This window comes from Mustela lutreola, chromosome 16 (assembly GCF_030435805.1).
Source record: "Mustela lutreola isolate mMusLut2 chromosome 16, mMusLut2.pri, whole genome shotgun sequence".
Taxonomy (NCBI): Eukaryota; Metazoa; Chordata; class Mammalia; order Carnivora; family Mustelidae; genus Mustela; species Mustela lutreola.
In genome coordinates, this window is record NC_081305.1 from 45,604,948 (window position 1) to 45,632,942 (window position 27,995).

At 54.0% G+C, this 27,995-nt stretch overlaps 2 protein-coding genes across 4 annotated transcripts in view; both read left to right on the forward strand.

The window, feature by feature from the left end:
• The window catches only part of SUPT5H (SPT5 homolog, DSIF elongation factor subunit), a 28,481-nt gene extending 8,623 nt beyond the window's left edge, over positions 1–19,858 (forward strand). For 2 of the 3 annotated variants that reach the window (XM_059153566.1, XM_059153567.1), the window contains exons 4-30: positions 423–488; positions 1,016–1,027; positions 1,518–1,587; positions 1,704–1,772; positions 1,877–1,942; positions 2,190–2,220; positions 2,577–2,645; positions 8,470–8,721; positions 9,790–9,879; positions 9,989–10,059; positions 11,510–11,615; positions 11,858–11,951; positions 12,043–12,179; positions 12,626–12,781; positions 12,881–13,027; positions 13,865–14,011; positions 14,099–14,224; positions 15,030–15,114; positions 15,441–15,560; positions 15,643–15,745; positions 15,835–15,962; positions 16,059–16,164; positions 16,587–16,745; positions 16,862–17,030; positions 17,372–17,575; positions 19,268–19,363; positions 19,435–19,858. In XM_059153566.1, coding sequence (XP_059009549.1) covers positions 423–488; positions 1,016–1,027; positions 1,518–1,587; positions 1,704–1,772; positions 1,877–1,942; positions 2,190–2,220; positions 2,577–2,645; positions 8,470–8,721; positions 9,790–9,879; positions 9,989–10,059; positions 11,510–11,615; positions 11,858–11,951; positions 12,043–12,179; positions 12,626–12,781; positions 12,881–13,027; positions 13,865–14,011; positions 14,099–14,224; positions 15,030–15,114; positions 15,441–15,560; positions 15,643–15,745; positions 15,835–15,962; positions 16,059–16,164; positions 16,587–16,745; positions 16,862–17,030; positions 17,372–17,575; positions 19,268–19,363; positions 19,435–19,578 — 3,023 coding nt within the window. In that variant the 3' untranslated portion in view covers positions 19,579–19,858. The remainder of the gene's footprint in view (positions 1–422; positions 489–1,015; positions 1,028–1,517; positions 1,588–1,703; positions 1,773–1,876; positions 1,943–2,189; positions 2,221–2,576; positions 2,646–8,469; positions 8,722–9,789; positions 9,880–9,988; positions 10,060–11,509; positions 11,616–11,857; positions 11,952–12,042; positions 12,180–12,625; positions 12,782–12,880; positions 13,028–13,864; positions 14,012–14,098; positions 14,225–15,029; positions 15,115–15,440; positions 15,561–15,642; positions 15,746–15,834; positions 15,963–16,058; positions 16,165–16,586; positions 16,746–16,861; positions 17,031–17,371; positions 17,576–19,267; positions 19,364–19,434) is intronic. The other variant, XM_059153568.1, reaches the window with a different exon arrangement.
• A 685-nt stretch (positions 19,859–20,543) lies between these two features.
• TIMM50 (translocase of inner mitochondrial membrane 50) lies at positions 20,544–26,952 on the forward strand. Its single transcript, XM_059152613.1, has 11 exons — positions 20,544–21,014; positions 21,895–22,051; positions 22,580–22,611; positions 22,827–22,848; positions 24,329–24,387; positions 24,487–24,606; positions 25,021–25,125; positions 25,226–25,324; positions 25,696–25,852; positions 26,184–26,290; positions 26,743–26,952. Exons 1-11 carry the CDS (start codon positions 20,907–20,909, stop codon positions 26,842–26,844), a joined length of 1,068 nt encoding a protein of 355 aa, XP_059008596.1. The 5' UTR covers positions 20,544–20,906; the 3' UTR covers positions 26,845–26,952.
• Positions 26,953–27,995: the final 1,043 nt, after the last annotated feature.

The following is a 27,995-nucleotide window of genomic DNA, read 5'->3' on the forward strand; positions in this document are numbered from 1 at the left end:
GTTTTTGTTTATTTTGATCTGATTTTTTTTTTTTTTTAAGTTTATTTATTTATTTATTTTGTGACCACTACACCCAAGGTGGAGCTTGAACTCTTGACCCCATATCAGGACTCACACACTCTGCTGACTGAGCCAACTTAGTGTCCCTGATTGGATTATTTAAATGGACTTGTGGGTAGGTTGGGGGGGTGGCTTTCAGAGCTAGGTGGAGGTGGAGCTGCATGGGGAGACCTATTCCTGTGGCTTAAAGCAGCAGCTCCGTGGCATCCAGGTGAGAGCCTGACCTGTGCTGGCGCCTCTGTGTTGACCTGCAAGGTGCGTGGTTGTCATGCCCACCTCCCAGTGCTGTCTCCCGGGAGCCACGGTCACGAGGTCATCTCTGCTGTGGCTGCCTCCCCGACCACTTGGCTTTCCTGTTGCAGATGTGGACGATGAGTATGAGGATGAGGACCAGTGGGAGGACGGAGCAGAGGACATTCTAGAGAAAGGTGTGTGGGGGCCCCATCTCTGCAAAACTGCTTTGGGGTGTGACCTAGAGGGTCTTGAGAGCCCATCCCCCACCCATGCCCCGCACCCCCCCCACCTCGCTTCTTTCTGTCGTTGCCAGAGAGACCAGCTCTGTACCCTTTTCCTTTTAGGCCCATGAGTTGGGGGGCGGGGGTTGTGGGTGGTGGGTGTGGTGGGAAGAGGACTCTGGGATCCCAGGGCCCCAGTGAATCCCTTCTGGGGGCTGTAGGGGGTGGGCTCTGTCCCAACGTACCCCCCACTTCCTGGGCCAGTGCCCCCACTTCCCTGTTATTTTCCGTTTTGTGCGCCTCATACATTTCGGCTTCTCCCCCAACCACCTGGTGCCTGGCCTTTACTTTTGATTTTCAACCTTCCTGTGTCCCTCCCTTCCCCTCCCCCCAACCCATTGGTTGATTTCGCTGCTATAATTTGGCTCATACTTTGTCTGCCCTCGCCCACCACCACCACCACCACCACCACCACCACCACCTCCTCTTCCTCCAAGTAGAAGAGATTGAAGGTAAGAATCTGGAAACTGTGCTTCCCCGGCCCTTCTCCCATATCCTGACATCTCCTTCCTGCCCACAGCACCCTCCCTCCACTCCTGACCCTGTCTGGCCCTGGGGGCTCTGACTCGTAGAGGGTCCAGAATCAGGGAGTTCTGAGGCCAGGTCTGCAGCCGTTGGCCTGGGGAAGTGTGTATGTGTTTATGTGTACGTGTGAGTGTGGTGGGCAACAGGGATGGGTGGGGTGGGTTGGAGTTCAGGGCGTACTCAGTGGCTGTGAGATGGGGAATGGCTGGATGCCCCCACCTATTGGGCCCTGTCCCCGAAGTCTTTTTTGTGAGAAGCAGGATTACTGAGCAGGACAGAGTAGCGGGTGAGGGTTGAGAGTTCCTTAGTGAGGTGTCTCCTGCCCCAGGGCCCAACTCCGGCCCTCTTGGCCCCCACCACTTCCTCCAGGCCCCTGCCTTTCATCTCCCCTTATCCTGTTTGTCCATTTTTCTGCAGCCTCCAATATCGATAATGTTGTCCTGGATGAAGACCGTTCTGGGGCTCGCCGCCTACAAAACCTCTGGAGGTAAGTAGGGAGGCGAAAGGGTGAGACTGGCTCCCAGGGGAGATCTGGGGGCAAGTCAGCCCACCCTTCTCTCCACAGCCTTTCATTCATGTTTGCTTTCCCCCTTCACACCCCAGGGATCAGCGAGAGGAGGAACTGGGCGAGTATTACATGAAGAAATATGCCAAGTCATCTGTGGGAGAGACGTAAGGGCGCGGGGGGGTGGGTGGGGGCGGGTGGTCCCTTTTCCGGAAGGGTCAGGCCTCTAACAGAGCATCACGCCCCTTCCCAACTGCTGTCCTCTCTCCAGGGTGTATGGAGGATCCGACGAACTCTCGGATGACATTACCCAGCAACAGCTGCTCCCAGGAGTCAAGTAAGGGGGCGTGGCCTGGGCTGAGATGGGGGAATCTTGTGTGGTGATGATGTGTGTCTGCAGGCACAGAGTGGTCAGTGGTGGGGACTAGTAGCAAGTTGGCACTCGACCTCTTTCTCTTGCTTATGGATGGAAGGAGGGAGAAGGAGAGGTGGGTGGAGGGAGAGGAAGAAGGATGGTGTGGTGAATCAGATCTTTTGTGATGAAGCCATTTCACTGAAGGGCTTCCTTTTCCTCTCCTGTCTAGGGATCCAAATCTGTGGACTGTCAAATGTAAGGTGTGTCTTCTGGGAGGCTGGGGAATGGGGGAGGTGGCCTTTTCAGAGCTCATGATCTTTTCTGTCCTGGGTCTCTTTGGCCTGTCAGTCTCTCGGTCCTGTCTCTGCCTGGTCATCTCCCATCTCCCAGCCCCCTACCCACCTCTGCTGCCCTTCTTATTCACTGTCTCCCACCCTGTCTTGCTGCCCATCCCTCTTGTTCTGTACCTCTTCTTCTCCTGTTCCCCTCTCTCTCTCTCTCTAGTCTATTTTATCTTTCTTGCCTGGTGACTTTGTCTGCCTTGCTGCTGTCTCTTGCCCCTTTCATGTGTCCGTCCTTCATGTCCTCATCTCTCTGAAGTCTGTCTGTCTTTCAGATTGGGGAAGAACGGGCCACAGCCATTTCCTTGATGCGCAAGTTCATTGCCTACCAGTTCACAGACACGGTAAGTCGGGTAGGCAGGCAGCTTGGAAAAAAGAGACAGAGTGAACCCCAGAGGAAGGGACAGTATAGGTCCAAGGGTTCTAGGTGCCCATTATGAGCTGCTTTAGCTAAAACTGTCCCTCCCTGGATTGAAGGGCTCTTCAGTGCCAGACAGTGTCTTCACTGTCTGCATTCCTGGCAGGGGTCAGCAGCCCCTGAGCCTTTTCTGAGTGAGTTCTGCCTGTTCACCCACCCTGTTTGGCCGCTGTCACCCTTTCACTATTTGGGAGGAGTCTTAGGATGGAACAGTGTGGCTGAGCGGGTCAGGGGACAGGCCTGTCAGGGGGAGAATTCCTTCCTTCTCTCCTTATGCAGTCATTACATATCCACTGAACCCCTGCTCTGGACTGGTGTGTGCACTGGGAGGCGCTTTGACCTTGCAGGAGCCCGTTCCGCCCCTTCAGGGCCCACAATGCATGAAGAGGCTGCATTAAGTTCCCAGATCTTTCTTTAGACTGTTGGAGTTTGAATCCTGCCCCTGCTGCGTCCTAGCCCTGTGACCTTGATCAAGCCACTTCCCTTTTCTGGGTGCCCTGCTTGCCCCTCAACATCATTAGGATCAGATAGCTCTGGACATGTCTAGCTTTCAGCAAGGACTCATCTTGTAGCTTGTGTTCAATAAATAGAGTTATTGTCGGAGGCGTAATTGTCAGTTTGGGAACAGGAGCGAGCCCTGGGAAGGGTATACTCAAAACTCAGGAAACAGGGCGTTCCTGCTAACCCTATGGTGGCTGCTGATGCTTTCCCGTACTATGCTCCGTGTTAGGCCGAGTGTACTGCTTTTACCTACTGAGGCAGTGGGTGTGTGTCTGTGGGGCCGAGCGGATAGTTGTAGGATTTGCAGATCATTTGAAGTACACTCAAACTACTATCATGTGTTCTGGGCAGAATTCTAGTACCATCTGAGTTACAACTGATTATTGTTTTTGATGACCAAAGTATTATGTGCATATTGTAGACGGCCAGACCTCTCTCCCTGAGTCCCAGATTTTAGAAGGAATTATTGTTGGTGTGTGTCTTTCTGGGTTATCTTCTCTGCAAGTCAAAAAATGTCAGGTTTTTTTTTTTTTCTTTTTAAAGACAATGGTATTACATGGTGTATGTTGCTGAATCCAGTTCTATTTTATTTTTTAATTTTTAAATTATTATTATTTTTTTAAGATTTTATTTGACAGAGACAGAGTGAGAGAGGGAACACAAGCAGGGGGAGTGGGAGAGGAAGAAGCAGGCTTTCCACTGAGCAGGGAGCCTGATGTGGGGCTCGATCCCAGGACCCTGGAATCATGACCTGAGCCAAAGGCAGCTGCTTAATGACTGAGCCCCCCAGGCAGCCCGTAGTCTGTAGTTTGTTTGTTTTTTTCTTTCTTTTTAAAGATTTTTTTTATTTAACAGAGAATAAAAGTAGGCAGAGAGGCAGACAGAGAGGGGGGGGAAGCAGGCTCCCTATTGAGCAGAGAACCTGATGCAGGGCTCTATCCCAGGACCCTGAACCAAAGGCAGACGCTTAACCCACTGAGCCACCAGGCGCCCCCAGTCTGTAGTTTCTTAACGATGCCTATTTTTCGTATCAGGTTAATATTAGATTCATAGGATGAATTGGGAAACGTTCCTCTTCTAAAAAAGAGTTTGTGAAGGATCGATGTTGTTAAAACATTGGGTAGAGGGCTCCTGGGTGGCTCAGTTGGTTAAGCAAGTGCCTTTGACTCTGGTCATGATCTCAGGGTCCTGGGATCAGCCCCAAGGTGGTGGGTGGGGTGGGGGGGTCCCTACTCAGCGGGGGAGTCCCTACTCCCTCTGATCCCTCCCCTCTCATGCACGTGCTCTTCTCTCTCTCAAATAAATAAATAAAACCTTTTTAAAAAGTAAATTTTAAAAAATAAAACATTGGGTAGAGGGGCGCCTGGGTGGTTCAGTCGGTTAAGTGTCTGCTTTTGGCTCAAGTCATGATCCTAGGGTCCTGGGATTGAGCCCCATGCTGGGTTGCCTTGCTCAGTGGAGAGCCTGCTTCTCCCTCTCCCCCTGCTCCTCCCACCGCCACTCATGCTGTCTCTCTCTTTCTCTCCCTCCCTTGCTCTTACTCTATCTCAAATATATAAAATCCTTTAAAAACTTTAAGAAATTGGGGAGAATTCACCAGTGAAGCTGTCTAGTCCTGGCTCTGTGTGTTTGTATGTGTTGAGATTTTTTCTATTACTAATTCATTATCTTTACTTCTTGTAGGTCTATTCAGATTTTCTATTTCTTTCTGAGTCAGTTTTGGTAATGTACATCTTTCTACAGAAAACATTGGTTTCATTGAGGTTATCTAATCTGTTGGTGTACACTTCTTCACACTGTTGCTTCCTAATCCTGTCAGGTTAGTGGTAATGACCTTTCTTCCATTCCTGATTTAGTAATTTGAGTCTTGAGTGACTTGAGTTTCTTGTCTTTTTCTTGGTCAGTCTGGCTAAAGGTTTGTCAAATTTGTTAGTCTTTTCAAAGAACCAGCTTTTGGTTTTGACGGACTTCTCTGTTTTTCTACTCCCTCTCTTTTATTTATTTCTACTCTGTTACTTCTTCGCTTCTGCTTGCTTGGGTTTAGTTTTCTTTTCCTTTTCTAGTTTCTTTTTTTTTTAAGAGGCGGGAAGGGCCTGAGGGAGAACGAGAGAGAGAATCCCAAGCAGGTTCCATGCCTAGCACGGAGCCTAGCATGGGCCTCGATCCTCCTTTTTAGTTTCTTAAAGGTGGAAGTTTAGGTTATTGATGTGAGATTTCTCTTTCTTTCTTTTTTTCTTTCTAGACTTAATTTATTTGTTTTTTGTTTTTTGTTTTTTTAAAGATTTTATTTATTTATTTGACAGAGAGAGATCACAAGTAGGCAGAGAGACAGGCAGAGAGAGAGAGAGAGGAGGGGGAAGCAGGCTTCCTGCTGAGCAGAGAGCCCGATGCGGGACTCGATCCCAGGACCCCGAGATCATGACCAGAGCTGAAGGCAGCGGCTTAACCCACTGAGCCACCCAGGCGCCCCTAGACTTAATTTATTTGAATCAGAGAGTGAATAAGAGCATGAGCAGGCAGAGGGAGAAGGAGAAGCAGGCTTCTCACTGAGCAGAGCACGAGATGCGGGGCTGTACCCCAGGACCCTGCTATGACCTGAGCCAAAGGCAGACGCTTAACCAGCTGAGCCACTCAGGCACCCCTAGACATTTTTCTTTTTTACAGCTGTAAATTTACAGCACAGCTCTTTCATATCCCAAAAGTTTTAGTGTTTTGTCTTCATTCATCTCAAAATACTTTCTAATTTCCCTTGTAATTCTTGGGTTTTTTTGTTTTAAATATTTTAATTTTAGGGATGCCTGGGTGGCTCAGTGGTTAAGCCTTTACCTTCGGCTCAGGTCATGATCCCCAGGTCCTGGGATCAAGCCCCGTGTTGGCTCCCTTCTCAGTGGGAAGCCTGCTTCTCCCTCTCCCATTCCCTCTTCTTCCGCTGGCTCTCTGTTGACTAAAGAAATAGAATCTTTAAATAAATATAATAAATATAATCTTTAAAATAAATAGAGGGCACCTGGGTGGCTCAGTGGAGTAAAGTGTCTGCCTTCTTCGGCTTGGGTCATGATCTCAAGGTCCCGGGCGGGGCTCTCTGCTCAGCAGGGAGCCTGCTTCCTCCTCTCTCTGCCTACTTGTGATCTCTGTCTCTGTCAAATAAATGAATAAAATTTTTTAAAAAATAAAAAATAAATAGATAGATAGATGATACAGTATTTTATTTTTAAGTAATCTCTGCACCCAGTGTAGGGCTTGAACCCTTAACCCCAAGATTAAGAGTCGCACACTTCACCCATTGAGCCATCCAGGCCCCCTGTAATTCTTACGTTTGATTCATTGGTTACTTAGTGTATATCCATATAGTTTTGAATTTTCTAAATCTGTTACTGATTTCTAATTTCACTTGCATGTGGTTGGAGAGTGTATCTCATACAATTTCAATTCTTTTACAGTTGTTGATACTTAACTTAATGGCCTAACATACGGTTTATCCTGGAGAGTATTAAGTGTGCCATAAGAGTATGCATACTGGGGGCGCCTGGGTGGCTCAGTGGGTTAAGCCGCTGCCTTCGGCTCGGGTCATGATCTCAGAATCCTGGGATCGAGTCCCGCATCGGGCTCTCTGCTCAGCGGAGAGCCTGCTTCCCTCTCTCTCTGCCTGCCTTTCTATCTGCTTGTGATTTCTCTCTGTCAAATAAATAAATAAAATCTTTAAAAAAAAAAAAAAAAAGAGTATGCATACTGGGGGACGCCTGGGTGGCTCAGTTGGTTGAGCAGCTGCCTTCGGCTCAGGTCATGATCCCAGCGTTCTGGGATCGAGTCCCACATCGGGCTCTTTGCTCAGCGGGGAGCCTGCTTCTCCCTCTGCCTCTGCCTGCCATTCTGTCTGCCTGTGCTCGCTCTCTCCCCCTCTCTCTCTCTGATAAATAAATAAAATCTTAAAAAAAAAAAGAGTATGCATACTGGGGGCGCCTGGGTGGCTCAGTGGGTTGGGCCGCTGCCTTCGCTCGGGTCATGATCTCGGGGTCCTGGGATCGAGTCCCGCATCGGGCTCTCTGCTCAGCGGGGAGCCTGCTTCCTCCTCTCTGCTTGTGATCTCTCTCTGTCAAATAAATAAATGAAATCTTTAAAAAAAAAAAAGTATGCATACTGGTGATGTTCAATAGAGTTTTGTCTGTAGATGCATGTGCAGTCTAGTCGGTTTATAGGGTTCCTCAAGTGCTCTGTTTCCTTGTTGATCTTCTGTCTAGTCCTGTCTATTTTTGAAAGTGGGGTCTTGTCCCCAGTTATTATTAGTGAACTGTCAGTTTCTCCTTTTATTTCTGTTGCTTTTTGCCTTTTGTTTTTTGAGCTTCTGTTGTTACGTTCATACGTATTTGTAGTTCTTATATCTTCTTGAATGATTGAATGGTTTATCAGTATAAATGTCCTTTTTTATCTTTAGGAGCTTTTGTCTTAAAATGTGTTCTGTTTGCTGTTAGTGTACTTATTCCAGTTCTCTTCCATCCATTTATTTTTTTTCACGTAGTATACACTGTTTACCTTTCCTTCTTTCTTTTTTTTTTTTTCTCCCCTTTAAAGACAGCATGCTTGCCAGGAGGGTGGGGAGGGGCAAAGGGAGAGAGAGAATCTCAGGCAGGCTTCTCACCTAGTGTGGAGTCCAACGCAGGGCTCGATCTCACAGCCCTGAGATCATGACCTGAGCCGGTATCAAGAGTCAGACACTTGGGCGCCTGGGTGGCTCAGTGGGTTAAGCCGCTGCCTTCGGCTCAGGTCATGATCTCAGGGTCCTGGGATCGAGTCCCGCATCGGGCTCTCTGCTCAGCAGGGAGCCTGCTTCCTCCTCTCTCTGCCTGCCTCTCTGCTTACTTGTAATTTCTCTCTGTCAAATAAATAAATAAAATCTTTAAAAAAAAAAAAAAAAAAGAGTCAGACACTTAACAGACTGAGCTGCCCAGGTGCCCCTGTGTTGGTTACCTTTCCATGTCACTACATACAGATTCATTAGTTTGTAAGTTCTACGTTCTATTTCGTGGAGTGGTTATGCTGTAGTTTAACAATTCCCTCTTGAGGACATTTACAAATGTCCAGTCTTGTTTGTTGCTGTAATCAGTAACTCTGCCACGGATATCCTTGTGTCTGGTCATTGCACGGATGTTTCTGTGGGATAAATTCCTGGAAGAGCAGGCACTGTTATGGCAGCTGTCACTGTTCGTGGCACTACTGTCTCACTCTCTCTTGCCACGGGCTCGACCCTGCAGCCCCTGCAGATTAAGTCAGTGGTGGCGCCGGAGCACGTGAAGGGCTACATCTACGTGGAGGCCTACAAGCAGACGCATGTGAAACAGGCCATTGAGGGTGTGGGCAACCTGCGGCTCGGCTACTGGAACCAACAGATGGTGCCCATCAAGGAGATGACAGACGTGCTCAAAGTTGTGAAGGAGGTGGCCAACCTGAAGCCAAAATCCTGGGTCCGCCTCAAGAGGGGCATCTATAAGGACGACATCGCCCAGGTGCTAGGGCTGGGGGCAGGGCAGGGAGGCTGAGGATTCAGGGCTTGCTGCTATCACACTCCTGCTCTCCTGTGCCCTTCCCTTTTCATTGAAATGGATGAACATCTTCTGTGCATCTTCAAAGCACAGGGAGTAAGATCTGAAGGAGGTGAGGGAGGGAGCCTTGTAGGATTCTTGGGGAAGAGAGTTGCAGTGGAAGGAACAGCATGCACATAGGTCCGCCCTAGCTGAAGCAGAGTGCCCCAGAGTGAGAGTAACAGGAGGAGGGCCCAGGGAGGGGACTGTGCCTGTGGCCTGTCATAGGGCTTTGGCTTCTACTAGAGGTGGAGGGATGTGGCGGGACTTGGATTTTAATAGGATTGCTCTGACAGCTTCTTGGAGGATAAATACCTGGTTCTCAGGCAGGGACAGTATTGCCCACAGGGCACTGTTCTTAGTTGTGTCAATTGAGGAGCGAGTTGTTCAGCATCTAGTGGATAGAAGCCAGGATTGATGCTACTGTCCTGCAGTGTAGGGAACAGCACCCTGCAATAAAGAATTACCTGACCGTCAAACCCTGGGCTGGACTGGATGGGGCCACAGGAGCATGGAGACCAGCGAGGAGACCACTGCCATAGTCCTGGCGGCAGGTGATGGTGGGGCAGGCCCAGGGTGGCAGCAGGGAGGAGGAGGAGGATGAGGTTAGTTTCTGAAGACAGAGCTGACAGGGGTTGGTAGCACGATGGAGATGGATGGAAGAGTAAGAGGGAGCCAAGAATGACTCCCAGGCTGTGTGCCAGAGCAGAAGGAATGATGGAGTGGGAGAAGACTGGGCAAGGAGCAGACTTGGGAGCCAGCAGGAGGTTGTTTGTGGTTGTGCTAGATTTCAGGGGCCTTTCGGATGTCCGTGGAGAGGTGTCAAGCAAGTAGTAGGTATTTTGCTTCTGAGCTGAGGGGAGACAGGCTAGAGAATAGGCAGGGAGTTCTCAGGAGTGTGATTTCTTCCCCATCACCCGCTTTCCTGCCTTTCCTGTGTCTGGGATGGGGGAGGGAAGACCAGGGCCCTCCTGACCACCCCCCTCTCCTCAGGTGGATTATGTGGAGCCCAGCCAAAACACCATCTCCTTGAAGATGATCCCCCGCATTGACTACGACCGCATCAAGGCCCGCATGAGCTTGGTACCAGGGGGATACCCTGTGGCCAATGGGCGGGGAGCATGCCTGATCCTTGCTGGTGGCCGAGTCCTCCTCCTCCACCCTTCCCACCCGCGCCCTCTTTCCTCCACAGAAAGACTGGTTTGCCAAAAGGAAGAAGTTTAAGCGGCCTCCACAGAGGCTGTTTGATGCTGAGAAGATCAGGTGAGTGTCCTAGGGCCTGGCTGGGTGAGGTCCCCTGAGCTGTGACGCAGAGTGTGCCTCCGGGCTCCCCTGCAGGGTTGGGCCCCCTGACCCATCCTTGGTTTACTTTGTGACTGGTCAGCTTGGCAGCATCACCTCAGTCGAGTTACTGAACATCCTGGGCCTCAGGCTCCTCTGCTATAACCACCAACAGGGATGCCCCCTGCCTCTTGGGATTGTTATGAGCGTCAGATGAGTTAATGTGCACGTGTACCCCGAGTAGCACTTGGCCCCAGTATCAGGGACGGCAATTGCATCCTTCGGCATGTCGGGCTATGTGAGGTCTCTTTTCCTGACATCCTCATGCCTGGACAGTGGAGACAGGGCTGCAGAGCCCTTTCCCATCAGGGGGTGTCCCTCACCCTCCCCAGATGGAGGGAGCTTTGGAGCAGCCCAAGGACCCCAGTGTTCCAGGGCTAACCAGAAGGCTCCTGATGGGGAGGCCAGGTGACGAGGAGACGGAGGAACGTGAACCACTGGTCCTGTTCTAGAACCCCCTGTCAGCCACCAGATGGTTTTTCATGCCTTTAAAGGGGAATTATAGAACACCTTTTGAGCTGCACCCCAGGACTTGGCTATTACTTCACATGCCTGAATTGGACCCTCTCACCCCCCTGCTGTCCACTTGACCAGACCTTCTTATTGAGTGCTCGGCCCCGCCCACAGAGCTTGTTCTGGCCTCTGCCAAACTCAGCACACCGAGAAGAGGATCGAGTGGCAGGAAGAGCTCGCCGTGCTCCTCCACACTCCCTTTTTGGGAGTGGGGCAGGCTTTCCCTTCTCACTGTAGAAGTGTGGGCCAGAACTGAATGTTGCCCACCCGCATGCAGGGCCGGGAGAGTTAGGGCAGAGGCTTGGGAGTCCCAGCCCCCGAATTCAAATCCAGACTCAGACCACCCTAGCCAGGAAGTGTGCCCCATGCGTGCTTCACTCCCTCATTTCCTTGGGAAATGCAGGGCATGTGAGTGACGTCACAAGCTTTGGGGGCAGTCTGAAAGGCACATGGCCCAGTCAGGCTCAGGCTGAGTGCTCCATGCGTGGTAACCATTGACATGGTCCAGTATTGTGTCAAGCTAGTATTTCACCAAGTGCCTCCGGTGTGCAGGCTGCTGCTCTGGGGGACTAGCAGTGAGTGGAAACGGTGAGACTCCTGCCCTTTGGGAGTGGCCGTTCTGGTCAGGGAGATGCATCAGATGGTAGCTCGTCGGAGGGTGAGCTGCGCTGTGCTGAGGTCACACAGGAGAGAGTGCAGGGAGTGCAGGGACAGGGCACTTGGCTAGTAGGGCACGCAGTGGGGCAGGATGGGCAGCGGTCCTGTGATCCTTCCCCCTCTGCCAGCAAAGGAGCCTGAGGCATAGCAAGATTCTCTCCTTAGTCCCCCTCCCAATCTTCTCTCCCCCACAAAATCCCAGGTCCCTTGGCGGCGATGTTGCTTCCGACGGTGACTTCCTCATCTTCGAGGGGAACCGTTATAGCCGGAAGGGCTTTCTCTTCAAGAGCTTTGCCATGTCTGCTGTGGTGAGGGTCCCGAGGGGCATCTTGCTTACCATGCTGGGGAGCCGGGAGGCCAGGCTTTCTCTCCCTCCTTCAGTCCAGGTCCCAGAGCAGGGGGTTATCGGGGTCTGTCCTGGACAATTTTGCGAGTCAGGAGTGTAGGAGTGTCCCTGTGGATATAAATCTCACCATATAGCTCCCTTGGCTGGGCTGTGACACTGACCTTCATCTACTTTCTCTTCTTCCCCTTGTCTTTTGGGGCTCAGATCACGGAGGGTGTGAAACCCACGCTCTCTGAGCTGGAGAAGTTTGAGGACCAGCCGGAGGGTATTGACCTTGAGGTCGTGACTGAGAGCACAGGTATTTGGTCTCTGGCAGTAATTCAGACCAAAGAGGAGGGGGCGGCTCATGGCGGGCACCCTGCAAGTCACCCATGCACCTGCCCCTGCAGGGAAGGAGAGGGAGCACAACTTCCAGCCTGGGGACAACGTGGAGGTGTGTGAGGGTGAACTCATCAACCTGCAGGGCAAGATTCTCAGCGTGGACGGCAACAAGATCACCATCATGCCCAAGCACGAGGACCTCAAGGTGGGCGCCCTACTGCCTATATGTATGGGTCAGGTTGAGAGCAAGGTGTAGTCTGGAGTAATCTGAGGGGGCTGCCTGGTTTGTGTTTGCTGTAAGGGTACATGTGTCTGGGTCTTTGTGTCCATGTGAGGGTTTGTCCAGGCTAGCTAGCATGGTGTGTCCGGGGTGAGGCTTTCTCCGGCTAGGTCTGAGGAAGTGTCTTGGGGACCAGCTTTCTGTGTGTGGAGTAAAGGGTTGTCCAGGCTAATACCACAAGTCTGAAGTGAGCTGTCTCTGGGGCAGTCTGAGGGTTGTCCAGGCAGCCTACAGGAGTCTGTGGTTGGGTGCTGAGCCTAGAGTGGGTCTTGGGAAGGTTTTATGAGAATATGAGTGGCTTCTGGAAACGGCGAGGCAGGCAGGCTGGTGGCCTCCCTTCCCCACTCAGCTTCCCCACACCCGGTCCCCAGGACATGCTGGAGTTCCCAGCCCAGGAACTTCGGAAGTACTTTAAAATGGGGGACCATGTGAAGGTGATTGCTGGCCGATTTGAGGGTGACACAGGTCTCATTGTGCGAGTGGAAGAGAACTTCGTCATCCTCTTCTCTGACCTCACCATGCATGAGGTAGGTGGGGGGAGGGGAAGCAGCGTGGAATGTGCCAGGAGGAGACACAGGCTGAGGAGCTACTGGGACCCTGCTTCACCCCTTTCCTGTTTCCCATAGCTGAAGGTGCTCCCCCGGGACCTGCAGCTCTGCTCAGAGACGGCATCGGGCGTGGATGTGGGGGGCCAGCATGAGTGGGGGGAGCTGGTGCAGCTGGACCCCCAGACCGTGGGTGTCATCGTGCGACTGGAGCGGGAGACCTTCCAGGTGTGTGTGTTGTACTCAGTGGCGGGGCTTCCTTGTAGGGGTATCCCTCTCCCTTGAGCTCCTCTCATCCTGGGAGGTGGTGGAGTATGGTAGCCATGAACCCAGACCGCTTTAGGGGGCCGATCAGGGCTGTCAGCCCAGGTTGGCTCTGTGGTGTTGGGTAAGTGGCAGGTCATTGACTCTCTCCATGCATGTTTCGCACCCTGTAAAACAGAAATAATAGTAGCATGCACTTCATTTGTTATGACTGAGGCCCTGAGATCAAATATGTAAACCTAGATGCTTGCTGCAGGTGCCCTCCTCCCCTCCACCCATACCCAGTGCTCATGGGAGTCAGAGCCTAATGCTTACGACCCTGGACTTTGATTCATACCTGGGGCCTATTGCTCCATGCTGTGTGATGCTGGGCTAGTGACTCACCCTCTCTTGGCCTGAGAGTCCCCCCGCCATGTAAAATGGGAATCATGACCACAGCCATCTCAGAGAGAAGTTTTGAGGCTTCAGTGAAATATTGTGTGAAGAATTTAAATTTAGTAGGGGGTCTGGCACACAGTGATGGGTAAACATTATGTTAACATCTACTTCTCCACCCATTCTCAGATCCCTGATGCTTAGTCGGGATGGACTGTCTTCCCGAAAGGCATTTTGGAATGACTCGGAACATTTTTGTTTGACCCAGTGCCTGGGTGGTGGTGCCCTGAGACTGCCAGGGAGTTTGGACTTCTGCAGAGCTTGGGATGGTCTTCCGCAAGGAAGAATCGTCCCACCTTAGGGAAGCCCTGCTCCACGTCACCCCTTTGTACTCTCATGGCTCAGCATCCCCCTCTCCATCTGTAGGTGCTGAACATGTATGGGAAGGTGGTGACCGTCAGGCATCAGGCTGTGACCCGGAAGAAGGACAACCGCTTTGCCGTGGCCCTGGACTCAGAACAGAATAACATCCATGTGAAGGACATCGTCAAGGTCATTGACGGCCCCCACTCAGTGAGTATAAGGTCCCGCCCATTGGCCCTGCTTGAAACTGCAAGAGTGGGCCACAGCCCTAAGAGTGACCGTCCTTTCCCCATCCAGGGCCGGGAGGGCGAAATTCGCCATCTCTTCCGCAGCTTCGCCTTCCTGCACTGCAAGAAACTGGTGGAGAACGGGGGCATGTTTGTCTGTAAGACCCGCCACCTCGTCCTGGCAGGGGGCTCCAAGGTAAGGCGGGTGTAGTTCCTGGCCCTTGGGTTCCTGGCCTTCCCTGGCCCTAGCAGCAACGAGAATGGGCTTGTTGGGAATTAGGAGGGCACGTGTCAGGCTCAGGTCCTTGGCAGAGTTTACTGAGATTCCAAACTTTTTACCAAATCATTCATCCATTCAGTTTTTTTGAGCACCTGACAGGTGCCTTGCCACTGGAGATACACCAGCGAATAAGGCGAACGTGTGTGCTTCTAGAGCTACTAGCCGCAGATGAGCAGATCAGTAAATACAGATGTAGTGCCTATGAGGCGAGGACAAGCACCATGAAGGAGAGTAGAACAGAATAGGGAGAGAATTGTTGGGGGGGTGCTGCCTTAGAGGGAGAAGGTTCAGGAAAGGCCTCCTTGAGATGACACCCGAGCACAGACCTGAACAAAGGGACCCAGAGCTATGTGAATGTTTCTGGGGAGCAGCAAATGTAGATGGGGTGGGACACGTGGGAAAGCGGCACAGAAGCAGGCATCAGGAAATGAGGCCCAGACTCTGGGGAGCTGGGAGCAGGAGCTGGTCCTCAGGGTCCTACACACGGGGTGAGGAATTCTTCAAACCCCAGCCAGGAGAGGACCGGGCCTCTTGATTGACAGTGGCATGGAGGTGGCAGTTTCCCCAAAGGGAAATTGAGGCATTTCCTCAATCCCTCCAGTGAGGGATGGCCTCCAGGCCAGTTCAGGCAGGAGCTGTTCCCAAATGGAGGCAGGTGGTGGCCTGGGGGAGCTATCCCTCAGGCTCCTGCCTGCCCATTCAGTGCTCATCCCTTCCTTAGCCCCGAGATGTGACCAACTTCACAGTGGGCGGCTTTGCCCCCATGAGCCCTCGGATCAGCAGTCCCATGCACCCCAGCGCTGGAGGTGAGAGCGAGTGGGCAGGGGTGGGGCTGGGGACTGGGGGAGGGAGATAATTCAGCCCATACTCTCTGGGTGCCTGCTCCACTGGCCTGGCCATGATGGGGTTCTCGACTCACAGTGACCAGGATCCTCACCCTGCCCCGCAGCTCCCAGTGGCAGCCAGGGCAGTTACGGCAGTGCAGGCTGCCCAGAGGAAGCTCTTAAACCCGGGGTGTGCCTTGGGGTAGTCAAGCTGGGGGAGAGGAGGCTTGAGGGTGCTCTGTCTGTAGACACAGCATGTAGGGGAGGACATGGCCTTGGGAACTGGTGATGTTATCCTTCTTCCCTAGGTCAGCGTGGTGGCTTTGGCAGCCCCGGTGGCGGCAGCGGAGGCATGAGCAGGGGCCGGGGGCGGAGAGACAATGAGCTCATAGGGCAGACCGTTCGCATCTCCCAGGGGCCCTACAAAGGTGACCTTGAGGGCCATGTGGGAGGCCTAAGGAGGGGCATGGCAGGGCACCCGACCCAGCTTGACTTCTTGGCTCTCACCAGGCTACATTGGTGTGGTGAAGGATGCCACTGAGTCCACAGCCCGCGTGGAGCTGCACTCCACCTGCCAGACCATCTCTGTGGACCGTCAGCGGCTCACCACGGTGTACGCACCAGGGCAGCGTGGGGCCAGGAGTGGGGGTTGTTAGGTGGCTAGAGGGTTCTCCTCACCCCACTGATTCTCCGTGTCCACAGGGGCTCGCGGCGCCCGGGAGGCATGACCTCCACCTACGGGCGGACGCCCATGTACGGCTCCCAGACGCCCATGTACGGCTCTGGCTCCCGCACACCCATGTATGGCTCTCAGACACCTCTCCAGGATGGTGAGCTTGCCCGGGGACAGGGATGAGGGGTGATGTGGCGTGGCCTAGAGACAGGGCATAACAGACGAACACCTCTCTCCCACTCTCCCGTTTTAGGCAGCCGCACCCCGCATTATGGTTCACAGACACCCCTGCATGATGGCAGCCGTACTCCTGCTCAGAGTGGGGCGTGGGACCCCAACAATCCCAACACGCCATCCCGGTGAGGATTGGGGGGTGGGGACAGGGTTACCTGAGCCCGTGTGTGTGTGCAAGTGGTTATGCCAGGTGTCTGGGGGATGGAGGGGTCTGAATGGCCCTCCCTGAATTCTCTGCTCTCCGCCTGGGGCTGCTTATGTGCGAAGGGGTGGTTGGGACTGGGGCTGGGGATCAGATAGTGTCCAGTTCCCACCAGAGTAGCCTGCTGTGGTTAAGTCCTGGGCTCCTAGACAGATTTGTGCAATTGAAGTCGTGTGACCAGTTTTGTGACCTTGGGCTGCAGCATCATCTCTGCCTCCCAGTCTGAGCTGTGAAATGGAAGCCTCTGGACAGGGCTGTTGTGAGGTGTCCAGTGCTGTTCTGGAAGCATTTGCTGCATCGCTGTGATCACCGCAGTCATTCTCAACAGACTTCTTTCTCCAATAGGGCAGAGGAAGAATATGAGTATGCCTTCGACGACGAGCCCACCCCATCCCCACAGGCCTATGGGGGCACCCCCAATCCCCAAACACCCGGCTATCCTGACCCCTCATCCCCACAGGTCAACCCTCAGTACAACCCACAGACGCCAGGGACGCCAGCCATGTGAGTCCACTGGGGCTGACCCTAATTAGACCTTGCCCCGACCCTCCCCACTGCCATTACCTTCTTCTCTTCAACACCATCTCCAGCAAGTGCCCCTTTCTGCTCTGACTCTCCAGGTACAACACAGACCAGTTCTCCCCCTATGCTGCCCCCTCTCCTCAAGGCTCCTACCAGCCCAGCCCCAGCCCCCAGAGCTACCACCAGGTGGCGCCAAGCCCAGCAGGGTACCAGAACACCCACTCTCCGGCCAGCTACCACCCCACACCCTCCCCCATGGCCTATCAGGTATGGACCAGCTTGCATGTCCTTAAGGGCAGTGGGCTACAGTGGGCCAGGGTGGTGCATTGGTTGGTTCAGCTGTCAACTGTTGGTTTCTGCTCAGGTTGTGATCTCAGGGTCTTGAGACTGACTAAGCCCTGTGTCAGGCTCCAAACTCAGCGGGGAAGTCTGCTAAAGTTTCTTTCCCTTCCTCTGCCCCTCCCTGCACTCAAATGCTCACTCTCTCTCATTCTCTAAAATATATCTTTAAAAAAGGGGGGAGATGGGTTAGAATGGGCCTTGAGTCTGTGGGGACAGCCAAGCTAGATGACCTAATCCCAACGACGCTGTCCCCCTTTCACTCATAGGCCAGCCCAAGCCCGAGCCCTGTTGGCTACAGTCCGATGACACCTGGAGCCCCTTCCCCTGGGGGCTACAACCCGCACACACCAGGCTCAGGCATTGAGCAGAACTCCAGCGACTGGGTAACCACAGACATCCAGGTGAAGGTGCGGGACACCTACCTGGATACGCAGGTGGTGGGGCAGACAGGAGTCATCCGCAGCGTCACAGTAAGTGGGGCCCAGGCTGGTGGGTGGGTAGTTGTCCTCTCCTTTGGGATCCCCAATCTCTGTGGCCACTGGGTTTCTGTTTTTAATCACCTAACCACATTCTCCAGTATCTGTTTATAACTGGAAAAGTGGGTGTGGTAGGGCCAGCCTGCAGGCCCCACAGGGCATAGCTGGGGCCTTCCCAGCCTGGAGCAGTGACTGGCACCCAGGGACTAGGTTACTCTTTAACATAGTCCTCTGAGACCAGTTCCGTAACAGGGACTGCGTGTTTTGCCAGGCACCCCACCCCTGCTGCAGCATTACTGGCCTTTCCATTCTTTATTGTCACCAAGTTCTCTGTAGCCTCAGGGCCTTTGCTCATCACTTTCCTCTGGCTAGGATGCTCTTCCTTCTATCCTCTTACTAGTAAACTGCTAATCATCCTTCAGGGAAACCTTTTGAGGTATCTCCATGTAATTGTAACTCCATGTAATTTTTTTCATGTTACTTACCTGCTGCTTAAAAGCTTAAAGTTGACTCAGGGCTGATTCTTTGATTACTAAGCCTGTGTTTTGTTCCTAAGTAAGTAGCCTTTGTTCCTAGATGAGGGACCAAGAAAGAGTGTGCTGGCCTTCCAGTAAATATTATTTGAATTAAACACCAGGAACCAAGACAGCTCCAGGCCCTGCCATCACATAGCTCACATTCTGGTTGAGGAGGCAGACATGTCCCCAAAGAAAGAGAGCCTAAGTGACCAGAGCTGGGACAGGGGAAGCCCCAAGGGCAAAGGGAGCTATGGGAACCTAGAGGAGGCACCTTTACTTAACTTTGGAGGGGCTTGCAAGCTGCTTCCTGGAGAATGAGGTGTCTGCACCAAGACCTGAAGAACGAATAGGAATAACCCGAGAGAAGTGGCTGGGGAGGGGCTCAGTGTGTCCCAAAAAGGGGGACACACACTCAGGACACACTGAGGCCTGGTGGTGAGGGAAAGCCTGGCACATGTGGGGAGCTGAAGTATGTTCATTGTGGCTGGAACATAGTCTAAGGGGAAGGTGAGTGACAAGGCCAGAGAAGGGACTGGGCCAGGTCACGTGGCAGACTGGGGACCTTGGACTGTGTCCTGAGGAAGCTAAGCAGGCAGAAAACTGTGGGATCAGGTCTGTGGTTTGGAATTAATTCACCATGTTGCTGTAGCAGGGATGGACTAGGGAGGTGAGACAGAGGGCTGTGAGCCCTGGGGGGAGGTCAGCCCGCCCTGTGAGGCTGTGAGGAAGAGAGGAGAGAGGTGGCAGAGACCCTCAGGAGGCCATATGAACACATGTCAGAGCTGGAGGTTGTTGGTGGAAGAGCTTACCAACATCAGGCCAGAGCTCCGGGCAGGCACTAGGGAGTGTGAGGACATCCCTGAGATAACGGACGGGCCCAGGGGAGGAAAGATGAGGCCCGCATGGGGACTTGAAGAGTCAGGTGCCTGAGCAGCAGTCTCTTTTGGTCTGAGTCAGCTTCATTATGGTGCTTCCCATGCTGGCCTGGTCAGGCTGTGTCCCCACACACCACAGGCCCAGGAACCAGGCCTAGCTTTTGGACTCTCCTGCCCTTGTCACCTTGGGAAAGCGACTTGTTGGAATGAGCCCTGAGCCCATGCCCCCTGAATGTGGGCAGCAGTCCTACACTGGAAACAGGCCAGACTGACTGGGCTGTCCCTGCCTACAGGGAGGCATGTGCTCTGTGTACCTAAAGGACAGTGAGAAAGTGGTCAGCATCTCCAGCGAGCACTTGGAGCCCATCACCCCCACCAAGAACAACAAGGTAACGAGGGGCCAGGAGACGGGGGGGCTTGGGGCTGCTGATGCAGAGCCTGACCCTGTCCCTCCACCCAGGTGAAGGTGATCCTGGGTGAGGACCGGGAAGCCACAGGGGTCCTGTTGAGCATCGATGGTGAGGACGGCATCGTCCGCATGGACCTTGACGAGCAGCTCAAGATCCTCAATCTCCGCTTCCTGGGGAAGCTCCTGGAGGCCTGAGAAGTGCAGGGTGGGCAGACCTTGGTGGATACCTGGCGGGCAGGGATCGTCCCTTCTAACTTCCCTGGTCCTCCGCTCTGACGCAGGGTCTGGGGCCCGGACCAGGGCTAATGTGGTTGTTCAGGACTTCCTTTATTTTCCTTTCTGGGTTCCTGTCTCCCTCTCTGGTGTTCATGGGAATCAGAGTAGAGTCTGCAGGAGGGTCCCCACCTTCTGCACCCTCCCTTCCACAGCTTGCTTTTGTGTTATGGTCTTTCAATAAAAAGCTGTTTGGTCAAAAGTGGTGTGTGTGTGTGTTTTGTAAGTGGGGTCATTTGCAGACCCCACTTACTTCCTGAGCAAATAACTGGATGGTACCTAAGCCTCAGTTTCCCCATCTAGAAAATGATACTGCCCATGCCAGAGGGCTCTTCAGGATGAATGTATGAGACACTGGAAAGAGATTATTAGGACAGAGCCTGCCTGTGATTGAAGTTTCATCTCTTTCTCAGTTATGTGAAGTGAAAATCCGTAACTCTCCAGGAAAACCTAAATTCCCCCTATGGTGCAGGATACCACACCTGACGGTTCTCTCCCTGGAGCCCACAAACCAGTGACACCAGAATTGCTGTGGCCTGTCTCATGGCTTGGGGGTGGAGATGGGGAGCAAGGTAGAGGATGGGGCTTGTTAGTACCTTGACCTTTCTTACCCGACAAATGTCTTCTTTAAAAAATAAATGCAATATCAAATGTATTATAAAATACATAAGCCTTATCTTACTTTTCTCGACGGAAGGAGGGAAATTCTTCATGGCTACCTATACCCGGCTGAGGCCTCGCTGAAATGGCTGGCTTTCCAGACCCTTTCTTAGAAGCTCATGGGAGGAGGAGCAAAAAAGAGCTCTGAGAACTGGAGAGAAGGCTGATTCGGCCTCCAGGCTCCACGTGGGGGAAGAGTTCGGGAAGGGCTGGCTTTCGGTCCGCTTCCTGGACAGCCCCCTTCGGGGCAGGCTAGACGGACTAGCTCGCGGGTTTTCGCTTTCAGGACACCATCCGCAGCTACAGGGTCCCTACGCGGTGGCCTTAGTCTCACCCCCGGACACTGGGTGTGCCGCCCGGTGCCGCCGCAGGGGCTGGGGAGCGCTCCACGGCCCGAAGGAGGCGTGAGGTCGTCGGACTCCAAACCGGTCGGCGCACCGGGTCCGCCCGAGCCTGGCACGCCCGCAGCTCTTTGTCTCTCTCGGGCTCCCGTCCGCCCGCCCCACCCCTGCGCCCCCATTGGCCAGGGCTCGGGCCCGGGCTCCGAGAGGACGGAGCGAGTGGGCGGGGCCGCGTGGCGTCAGGGCAAGATGGCGGCCTCGGCGGCGCTGTTCCTCCGCTTGCGGAGCGAGCTCCGGCTCGGCGCGCGGGGGCTGTGCGCGAGGCTGGCGACACCGCCCCCCCGGACCCCGGACCAGGTGAGCCGAACGGGGGTGCCCCCCGAGTGCGGGGGTCCCTTTCTGGCGTTCCGGGCGGACCGCCGCCGCGCGAAGGCTCTGGGACGCAACACCTCAGGGTGCTGAATGGAATGCCGCACGCGTTTCGGGGCGCTTCTCTGCCTCCCGGGGTGGGCAGCGCTTTCCTCCCCTACAGAGCTAGGTGCTGAGGGCTGAAGTGCGTCCTCTGAACGCCACTTTCTCTGGACCCCACGTGGGTGCAGGGGGGAAGGTAGGTCACCTGTGTCCCCTCTCAGTGACCTCTCAGGTAATACTTGAGGGGAAGGGCCTGGGATGCTGGGGTTCCATTCTGGCCTTGGGGGTATTTCCCCGCGGTGGTGGTGTTGGTGATGATGAGGTAGATATGCGAGCTTCTAATCTCACCCTGCCTCCACGTTGACAGAGATCCAGCCATTCTGACCTCACTTCGTGCCCTTACTTCCCCAGGCAAGCCAGTGCCCCTCTGTCCCTGCTCCCATCCCTTCCCCTTGCTACCCGCTACTGTGAGCCCTAGGCATCCGGATGTTTTAACTACCCGTCCCATCCCCTTTTGTGCCCTCCATTGCCTGCTCCCAGCATCCCAGTGTCCAGCTAGTCTGCCTGATTTCATTTCCCTGCCCTACAGGATCCTAGGCACCTGGAGTATCAACTCTTGAACCTCTGGGATCCTGGCCCTGGACAGTCTAGTTTTGACTCTTCTAAGAGACCCAATCTCCTGGTTGCTCCTCCAGAGACACAACACTCTGAGGCTATGTGGGTGTCTGTTTCCTGGCTCCCGACCTTGAGCCTTCTACTAGGGTACCAGAGTCATCCTGCCCTTTCTCATTTCTCTCTGGGCTAACCTATCTCCTCTCAATTGCAGGCCACGGAAATTGGGAGCCGCACGGGCACCAAGGCCCAGGCTCAGGGGCCACAGCAGCAGCGGGACACAGAGGGTCCCAGCTACGCCAAAAAAGTCGCACTCTGGCTTGCTGGGCTGCTGGGGGCCGGTGGGACTGTGAGCGTCATCTATATCTTTGGTGAGAGACATATGCCTGTTTCTTAGTTTTGTTCCTTTGGCCCTCTCTTTTGCAGAGAGGCCCTTTCCCCTAAGGGTTTGACCCATTTCCTGGATCCTCCCTCATTAAGGCCGCCAACTAGAATATCTACCTTGGAAACGGGAGATCTTTCTTCTTCCTCTACCCACTTTGCTTAAGGTTTCACTCTTAGTTGGTTATGCACCAGGATCCAGAGAGTCACTTGGAAGAGGGAAAGTTAGGGAATGAGGGGCCTGACCAGCCTCCTAAGCTGCCTCTTCCTTCAGCACCCAAAGCTCCAGCCCTCCCCCACGTCCCTTCCTCCAGAGACTGTTGAGACCCTGCCCTAGTCCCTCTTCTCTCAGACACCCAGGATCCTGACTACCAACCCCCTCCTCTCTTGATCTTAGGAGACCATGCTTCTTCCTTGTTCCCCCAGACCCAGGAATCCAGGCCCCTTGCCCTTTTCCTTCCTCAAGACCCAGGAGACCAGGCCCCAATTTCTCTCATTCCTCCCTGTCTCCCTTACAGGAAACAACTCTGTGGATGAAACTGGTGCCAAGGTGAGGGAGATAGAGACTCAGAGGCTTTGCCAGGGGTCCCATCCTGTGGGTCCTTTCCCCTTTGGTCTGCTCAGGCTCTTTTCTGGTCTTGGGGTGAGACTCCCTCCCAGGGACCTTTGCTGACTCCTCCCAGGGCCCCAGAGATTCCTCTTTGGGGTTTGATGGGGTTCTGCCTCTGCCATCCCAAACCCTATATTTTTGTTTCCACCTTCCAGATTCCCGATGAATTCGACAATGGTGAGTAAAAACAAGCACAGATTCTGAGGTTCCCCCGAACCTCCCTATTCTGCTATTTATGGGGATGTTGCTTTCCCATCTGGTGCCCCCCCACCCCTCCTCCTTCCACTGGGTGGTAGGGGAGTCAGCAGCTGGATGGCTTTGAGGGGAGGGGCATTACAAAGCCCTAGTCCTCTTCAGCCCTCTTCACTGGCCCAGGAGCAGATGGTCAGGGACAGTTGGGGGAGGGGAGTTCACCGTAGGAGTGCTTGGAGAGAGGGGGCTGTCTGTCACCAGACACATGGCTTCCTGTGCCTTAGATCTGGGCGGCTGCAGCCCTTAATCCCCTCCTGTCATAAAGACATCCTCTTTTTCACCCCCAGCCCCCCACCCCATGAGGCTCCTCATTTCCAAAACAATGTCTTCTTTCCTCCCTCCTCCTTTTAGTTAACCAGCTTTTGGTGGAGAGTTTCTGACAAATTGGATAGTAGAGAGTAGTTGTCAGTCTTGTCACATCTGGCCTTTCCCAGGAGAAAAATAAAATTGGTAGGTCCAGAAAGCCACCTTTGTGCTGGGGAAGTTAGCAGACCTACATGTTAATACCTGGTTGCTTAGGCTGGGCAGGTGGGTAAGTATGCTCTTTTAACTGGGTAATCTTTCTGGTTCAAATAAGTCAACGTACTGATTTAAGTGGGGCAGTAAACACACGGGTTTAAGAAGTGTGTGTTTGCTAGCATAACTCGTTGCGGTGTTCTGCTTGTGAAAAGGCAGGCCCGTACATAGATGGTGGCTTAATTAGACCAAAAGTACCGCAGTGAAGGAGGCAGTCAGGTAGACTTGCTGCTTTCAACGGGCTTCAGTATATTCATTTGAACCAGGATTTTTCAGTCTTGGTCCTCTCAGTACTTTGGAGCAGGTAGTGCTTGTTGTGGGGGAGAGCCCTGTGCCTTGGAGTGTGTTGAGCAGCATCGTGGGCCTTGGTCCTCTAGACGCCAGTATCTTGACAGTCACACGTGTCTTTAGACATCGCCTGAGTTCCCTGGAAGGTGGCAGACCAGATAGCTCCAAGTTGAGAACCACTAGATTATGAAATATGTAGGTGTGTGTACGTAGTTAGTGTGGCTTAAGTAGACTCAGCATATTAGCTCGAAGCAGGCAGATCCAGAAGCCTAGTGGTTCCAATGGACTGAACACACAGACATGATGTCAGCAGAGTCTCGTGGGTGTGGGTTTTAAGTGGGGAGACGTATCAGTGTTCGGTTTTATATCTGGTGGGGCGCGTAGGTGTAAGTATCCACACTAAAACTGGGCAGGTGGATAGATGTATTACTCCTGCCTGACGGTTACATCCTTCCCTTCTACCTTTGGACTTAGAAATGAGCTTGTTCAAACCAAGTGGATCTGTAGACTTGTGTCCGGTAAGTAAACAAACCCCAGCTTCGTCTGGGAGGTTGAGCATTGGCTCATCTCGGAACTCCTTTGTGCCCTGCTCTCCTCCTAGATCCGATTCTCGTACAGCAGTTGCGTCGGACATACAAATATTTCAAAGACTATAGACAGGTGAGCGGGAGCCCTGAGTCCTGAGCCCAGTCCCCAGCCCTCCTGCGTAGGCCCCTGCCTCCTCTTCTGAGTGGCCCCCACTCCGTCTCTCTCCCACAGATGATCATCGAGCCCACCAGTCCCTGCCTCCTCCCAGACCCTCTGCGGGAGCCATACTACCAGCCGCCCTACACACTGGTCTTGGAGCTCACGGGCGTCCTCTTGCACCCTGAGTGGTCGGTGTGTCCTGGGGACGGCAGCAGGTTGGGGACACTAGGTGGACTTGGGGATCCAGATCGTGATGATGGTTAAGGGCAGAGACACTGGCCCCAGCTCTGCTGTGTTGCTGGGGAGGAGGCGTCGCTCGCCTTGCCTTGCCTTGCTCGCCTGTGAGACTTCCCACCCCGTAGTTTGTTGTGAGGCTGCCTGGGCGCACGTTCCATGCTGCCGAGGAGTCAGTCAGCCTGGGACCCAGACCCTCCAGCCTCCAAAACCCTCGTCACGGCCGTGTACTCTTGAGCCTCTCCCTCCCTGCCCCACCCCGGAGCTAGAAAGATGGGGAGAGCACTCGTTCTGGGGATCCCCCAGGCTGGGGCTTTGTTCTCTTGGGGGTCTCTGGGTCTTGGTGTTTCACTGTCCTCCCTGCCTCCCCAGCTTGCCACTGGCTGGAGGTTTAAGAAGCGTCCAGGCATCGAAACCTTATTCCAGCAGCTTGCCCCTTTGTATGAAATCGTCATCTTTACATCCGAGACTGGCATGGTAAGGCCCCAGGACAGCAGAGGGTTGATCAGTGTGGCCGGAGGGCGGGAGGGTCAGGGCTCAGCCTGACCCTGTTCTCCACCCCCATTCCCGTCCCCAGACTGCCTTCCCACTCATCGACAGCGTGGACCCCCATGGCTTCATCTCCTACCGCCTCTTCCGGGATGCCACAAGATACATGGATGGCCACCATGTTAAGGTGTCACGTTGGGGGCCACGGGTTGTCCTCTGGGACTTGTTGGGAGGGGTGGCACTTCCTGAGGGAAAGAGGCCCCAGCTCTGACCCAAGCCACAACCCTGCTTCTGCCGCAGGTCTGATTCTGACAGGCCTTCGGCCTGCCCTCAGCAAGGGCTGGGCTTCTAGGTTCTTCTCCCTTCCCCAGTATCGGGGGCTGGGAGCCACTCCCAGTGAGGGTGCAGGGGATGGAGTGTCTCCAAAGGAGGCAGTTGGGGGTAACAGAGGGGTTTGAGATCTGGAAGCCATCTGATGTCTGTCTGGAACCTATTGTCTTTGGGGCTGTGTAGCTGTGGTAGCTTGTGTGAAATTCTGGGCCTTGTTTGCACTCCCAGGACATTTCGTGTCTGAATCGGGACCCTGCCCGCGTAGTCGTCGTGGACTGCAAGAAAGAAGCTTTCCGCCTGCAGCCCTACAATGGTGTTGCCCTGCGGCCCTGGGACGGCAACTCTGATGACCGGGTCTTGTTGGACCTGTCTGCCTTCCTTAAGAGTGAGGCTGACCCCTGAGCTCCTGGGCTCTGACCTAGGAGCCCTTGACTCTTAGGAGGAATGATAACTGCTTAATTCTGCCCCCACCCCAATGTAAAATTGGGTACTTGAGGTGTGGGAGGTTCACAATTATCTTGTCATTTTTAGGAGTTTCTGAGAATGTTTGGGGGTGCTCGGGGATTTTTAGGGAATACTTGGGAGAATGTCCAGGGGAGCCTTTTTAGAGCATTCCAGGTAGTAGTGAGCAGCCCCAGTATCTGACCGTTACCCTTGCGGGCCCTGCTTCCCTATGGCCTTTCTGCCTGGCTGAGCCCTGCCTGCTGTGCCCGCAGCCATTGCGCTGAACCGTGTGGAGGATGTCAGGACTGTGCTGGAGCATTACGCCTTGGAGGATGACCCCCTGGAGGCTTTCAAACAGCGCCAGAGCCGGCTAGAGCAGGTGGGCCCCCCGAATCTGCAGGGGGTGGGGGGCATTGTATCAGTTCCCGAGGCTCCCAAGAGAAGGGCCCTTGAGCAGCCTGTCTGCACTCTGGCTGCAAGAGCTTGAGCAAGGCCTTTGTCTTCCCCATGACCTGTCCTGTAGGGACAGTTTCCCCTCTTGTAATGGGGGAGGGGGTTCGATTCCACGGCCTCATCTGAGAGCAGGAGGCAGGAAATGCCAAGCATGGGTCTTGGAGAGGGGTAGTTTGCAATGGTTTCCAGCAGATCTGGAGGCCCCAGTTTTGTGTGGACAGGAGGTTTGGGCCAGGTCTGGGAAAAGGGCTGGTGTTCTAGAGGCTTTGGGGAGGGGTATGGGCTGGTCAGAGGTTTAAGGAGGGTGGCCCCTTGGATGAGGGAGCCTAGGAGGCAAATACCCACCCTGGGCTGACCCTCCTCTGTCCCTCACCCCAGGAAGAACAGCAGCGCCTGGCTGAGCTCTCCAAATCAAGCAAGCAGAACCTCTTCTTTGGCTCTCTTACCAACCGCTTATGGCCTCGCTCCAAACAGCCCTGACCTCTGAACCTCCTCAGACTCACTGCCTGGGTCCTGGGCCCAGGGCTCAGTGCTCCCAGACTGTGGCTTGGGCAGCCACATCCAATAAAGTCCATCCCAGATGCCACACTCCTGTGTCCCGAGAGTCTCCAGCCTGGGGCATCGGGGCGAGGTCCGGGACTCTTGGGTCATCATCCCGATCGGCCACCGGGCACAGAGTAGGGTCTTCAGTGATCAGGATGGGTTTGAACCCTGGCCTAGAAAGCCACAAAGCTGGGTTCCTCTGGCTGCGTCTTCCCATGTGCCATGTGACCACAAAAAGTGCGTTTCACTCCTTGATTTCCACAGATTCCTCACCTGTGGAAAAGGGAGGAGAGGGCGGCACGGGGGACCCGAGAGCCAAATCACTGCCAGGCCACTGTGTGCACGCACCACATGTGGGCTCGGGGGGCAGTGGGGGGGCTGCTCCCTCTGCCACCTGTGGCCCTGCGGGAAGGTGTACCTGGAGTTGCTTGATCTGCTCTTTTGACAGAAGCCCGAAGTTGTGATTTTCATATTAAGTCTCTTGTGAAATGTTGGCTCCTAACTGGGACAGGCAGTGTGGCAACACCATGTGAACTTTCTGTGATGTTTATTCCGTGTCCCATGTCTGCACTGTCATGGTCGGGCAGAGCCACAGAGTACTGCAGTGTCATGAGGGTAGCTGAGCACTGGAGCTTCTGTTCGTATCATTTTAAGTAACCTTAATTTAAGCATCTATCTGTGGCTCGTGGCCCCTGCTGGGGACGGCACAGTCATGAGCCATTCCACAGTCCTGAGTTCCTGACTGGCCATGTTCAAATCCCAGCTTTACCACTTCCTGCCTCGTGTGGTCTCAGGCAGGTTACTTTGCCTCTTGTGCCTCAGTTTCCCCATCTGTAAAGGTAACGGTACCTAGCTCGCAGGCTAGGCTGAGTGAGGCGTCCCGTGGAGGCCCTTAGATGGTAGCCGTGGACCTTGGGCCTGGCATCTTGTGCCTCCACTTCCTCAGCTCACGAGGAGGGGGTGATGGTAGGACCTGTCTTCAAGCAGTTGAGTCAGTCACGGGAAAGCCTGTACCCAGCGTGTGTAGATTCCCATACTGGCTTCGCAGACTGAAGCATCCTGGGCCGGTTTGACAGCTCCTGCCCCTG